At 40.5% G+C, this 3,651-nt stretch overlaps 1 protein-coding gene across 1 annotated transcript; it reads left to right on the top strand.

The window, feature by feature from the left end:
• Positions 1-1,541: 1,541 nt before the first annotated feature.
• Positions 1,542-3,449, top strand: LOC103724038 (DELLA protein RGL1-like). The gene has a single exon (XM_008815166.2). It carries the CDS (start codon positions 1,542-1,544, stop codon positions 3,447-3,449), a length of 1,908 nt encoding a protein of 635 aa, XP_008813388.2.
• The last annotated feature ends 202 nt before the right edge of the window (positions 3,450-3,651 follow it).

Genomic DNA, 3,651 nt, shown 5'->3' with positions numbered 1-3,651 from the left:
ATGGATCCTTCAATTTGGGTCCGGGTTTGGTCTAATCGAGGCTGGTCAGGTCAGGTCACGGGTTAACCCAACCGATTTGCAGCCTTAGGTATGCCTTATGCGTTTGATTGGGCTCTCTAGGGTTATTAGGCCCTGTTTGGGAGAGCTCTTGGCAGTAAAACTTTTGGAAGTAGAGCTTTTATAAAAAGTTGTTTGCTGTTTGGTAACTACATTTCAAAGTGTTGTACCACTTTAACATATGTTTGGTAAATAAATTGAAAAATATTTTTGGTATGACAAAATAGCTATAAAAACATTGCATAGTATTATACAATAGAGCATAATAAAATATAATATATATTAATACATAAATATATAATATAGTATAATATTATTGTAATGTAATATAATATTATTATAATATAGTAATATAATATTGTATACTATAGCATAATAATTAATATATTATTAAATTATTTAACATAACATATTAATGTATGATGATATAATGTAATTATATTTCTAGTATAATATAATAATAAATATATAAAATATTATAATTATTACTGTAAATTAATTTTTTATAATATAAGAAATTTTCTAGCTAGGTGATAAAATTAGTTAAACAATTATTAAAGGGACATTTTATGTAATTGTTATATTTTATCATAGGTATTTTGGTCAAAAAAATAACTTTTCGACCCAGCTTAAAAGTACTTATTCGGAAAGCTCCAAAATGGAGCTTCTTCCAAAAAAACTATTTTTAGCTTTCTGAAAAAACCCAAACAATTTTTCAAAATTTTTATCAAATACCTCTATTTCATCTAAAAAAGCTTTTGGAGGGCCAGAAAGTGCTTTTTGGCCCTCCAAAAACCCTCCTAAATGGGGCCTTAGTTGCTTCTTATCTTATTTGTCGGCTTCTGAAGACAACTTCTTGCTACTGTCTATGACACTGGGTGAATAGAAATCTTTATCAAATTAAAGAGAAATTGGTCTGGAATTTGGACTTTGATGGTACCAATTCTTTGCTTGTCTCTTGCTCCTACCTTTTATCTCGGAAGAATTTTCGAGCCAGACAAATAGCTTGTGCCATTTTGATACCTCGTCGTAATGAAACCATAAAAAAACTACATTCTTATTTAAATATAATGAATTTTCTAATCTTAAAGCTTTTATTATTGAGGTTTCTTGATATGTGGGCCCTGTGCAACTAACTCGTTGTAAGTCATCGTGCAGGCCATGATTGGTTACACCGCCCAATCAATGTATTCACACTTTCTGCGTCCCCTGGTATTGGGTTTAATAAGATTTTGGTCCTCTCATTCTATGATTGGTTGCCACATAGCTAGCTACAGACCAACTGCTTGTATCTGGAGCCAAATAGATGAAATAATCATAAAAATATACAAATTGATGCCGCCATTGATCAATGAGTCGGATTATGTGACTTGTTCTTAGCTGGGGAAAGCCATTGGAAAACGCGAGAACAATTGGCATCATACCATGGCTTGAATGATGCGTACAATCATGAAAGTTATCGGTAGGACTGTCTTATATTAACGATGTTGTCATGGATTACTTCAGCTTTCCTGTCATTTCCCCTTGTTGGATTCCGTTCCCTCGTTGATTTGCACCACCAAATGTCCAAGCCTTCGAATCGTTCAGCTCATGAAACTTTTATCAGAGCCCATATAAATCTGGAATTGCCAAATCTTGTGAAGAAGCACAGCACTAAACAAAGCTTTGCTTCGGAGATGTTTAGCTCTCCCTTCTCTGCTCAGTGCTTCGATTATGATGGTGCACAGCAAGGCTACAGCCCTCTTCAGGGATTTGAAGAAGAATGCATTGATGACCTTTGGTCAGGTTACAACTTATACCACCATGATGGCCCCTCCGAGAAAGGAACCCCCTTGGTATCCAGTGAGCAGCAATGCTTCCAAGATCTTGCAGCGATGGATGACATGCAGCTCGATACGATTTCTGCAGCAATGCAGTCCCTGGACAAACCTTTGGCCCTGGAGACAGAGATAGAGCAGCCACCGCTGCCTGAAATCTCCGAGCTCCTTGGATCGAAGGAGAAGCCATCCCCGGCGACCATCTCATCATTAGAGCTTCTGAACAACTACAGATCTAGCCACGGTCGCCTGAGTGGAGAAAAGCTGAATGAAGCAACTGACGGGGTCACCTACCCGACGGAAGGAGATGATGAGTTATCGACGGAGGACTTCATCAGAATTGCTGCTGCCCATTTTGTTCAGATGTCAACCCATAGAGAAAGTGATCCTCGGCATCCAGCTGGCTTCTTGTCTTTAGGCCTCACGAATGAGGAAATCAAGAACGTCGACCTCGCAAGCCTTCTTCTCGCCGCAGCGGAGAAGGTAAGCAACCAGCAATATGATCGGGCTAGCAATTTACTTCAGGAGTGTCGCAAGCTGTCATCCGACACTGGCAATCCAGTTCAGAGAGTTGTTTTCTACTTCGCAGATGCATTACAAGAAAGGATCAATAGAGAAACTGGAGGGCTTTGTTGGAAGGTTCCAAAGGATAGGGGAATGACAGCACAAGAGGTCATCAAAGCAACGCTATCCGCCCACCCGGTGCAAGTGGCACTCCACATGAAGACGCCATATGTGCAAATCATGGATTTCACTTCAGTGCAGACCATTTTGGACAATGTGGCAACCGCAAGGAAAATCCATCTGATCGATCTCTCGATCCAGCACGGGCTCCGGTGGGTTATTTTGTTGCAAGCTCTGGCCACAAGATCAACTTGTCCAATCGACCGTCTGAAGATTAGTGCAGTAGGTTCATCAGAAGAGGCCATCACTGCAACTGGTAACAGGCTGGCAAGCTTTGCTGAAGCTTTAGGCTTGCCTTTAAGTTTTAAAGCAGTGATAGTTTCAGATATTAAGGATCTCAGTGAAGATATGTTTGAACTGGAGGAGGGTGAAGCGATCGGTGTCTACTCTGCATTTGTTCTGAGCTTTATGATTGTGAGGCCTGACAGGCTTGAGAATGTCATGAGAGTAATGCGTAAACTTAAGCCATGCATAATGACAGTTATGGATGTTGAAGCTGAGCTGAACTCCCCATCTTTCATCAACCGCTTCACTGAAGCTTTGTTTTTCTACAGTGCCTTCTTTGACTACCTGGCTAGTTTTATGGATAGGGATGACAAAACTAGAATGGCTACAGAGGGATCCTTCCTTTCTCAGGGAATCCGAAGCATCATTGCGGCCGAAGGCAGTGAGAGGGTGGTCAGGCATGTAGGCATCAGCGTGTGGAGGTCATTCTTTGCTCGTTATGGCCTCGTCGAGACTGAGATGAATCAGTGGTCCCGTTACCAAGCTAGCCTGCTAGGTAAGCAGTTTGCTAATGGCCACTTCTTAAGGCTCGACAAGAATGGGAAGGCCTTGACCATGGGGTGGAAGGGAACCCCACTGCTTTTTCTCTCTGCTTGGAAGTTTTAGTAGGGAGGACAGGAAGAATTTTTCTAGTTGCCAATCTGATGTGCGTGTCATGGAATAGATATTAACACTAGGTTTTATTAGGCTATACAGGAGCAGAAAGCAAATATGAGGTGTCGGTCCTGAAATGTTGCCAAATTTTATAACTTCAGAATTCTAGTAGTCCTTTTTATGCCATGAAACCTATATATGGAAGCTAAAGTAT

Source organism: Phoenix dactylifera, chromosome 13 (assembly GCF_009389715.1).
Source record: "Phoenix dactylifera cultivar Barhee BC4 chromosome 13, palm_55x_up_171113_PBpolish2nd_filt_p, whole genome shotgun sequence".
In the NCBI taxonomy this organism is placed as follows: Eukaryota; Viridiplantae; Streptophyta; class Magnoliopsida; order Arecales; family Arecaceae; genus Phoenix; species Phoenix dactylifera.
This window is presented reverse-complemented; position numbering and strand designations above follow the sequence as displayed.

Coding starts and splice junctions, on each gene's coding strand:
- LOC103724038 (XM_008815166.2), top strand. CDS start 1,542: ATGTTGTCATGGATTACTTCAGCTTTCCTGTCATTTCCCCTTGTTGGA.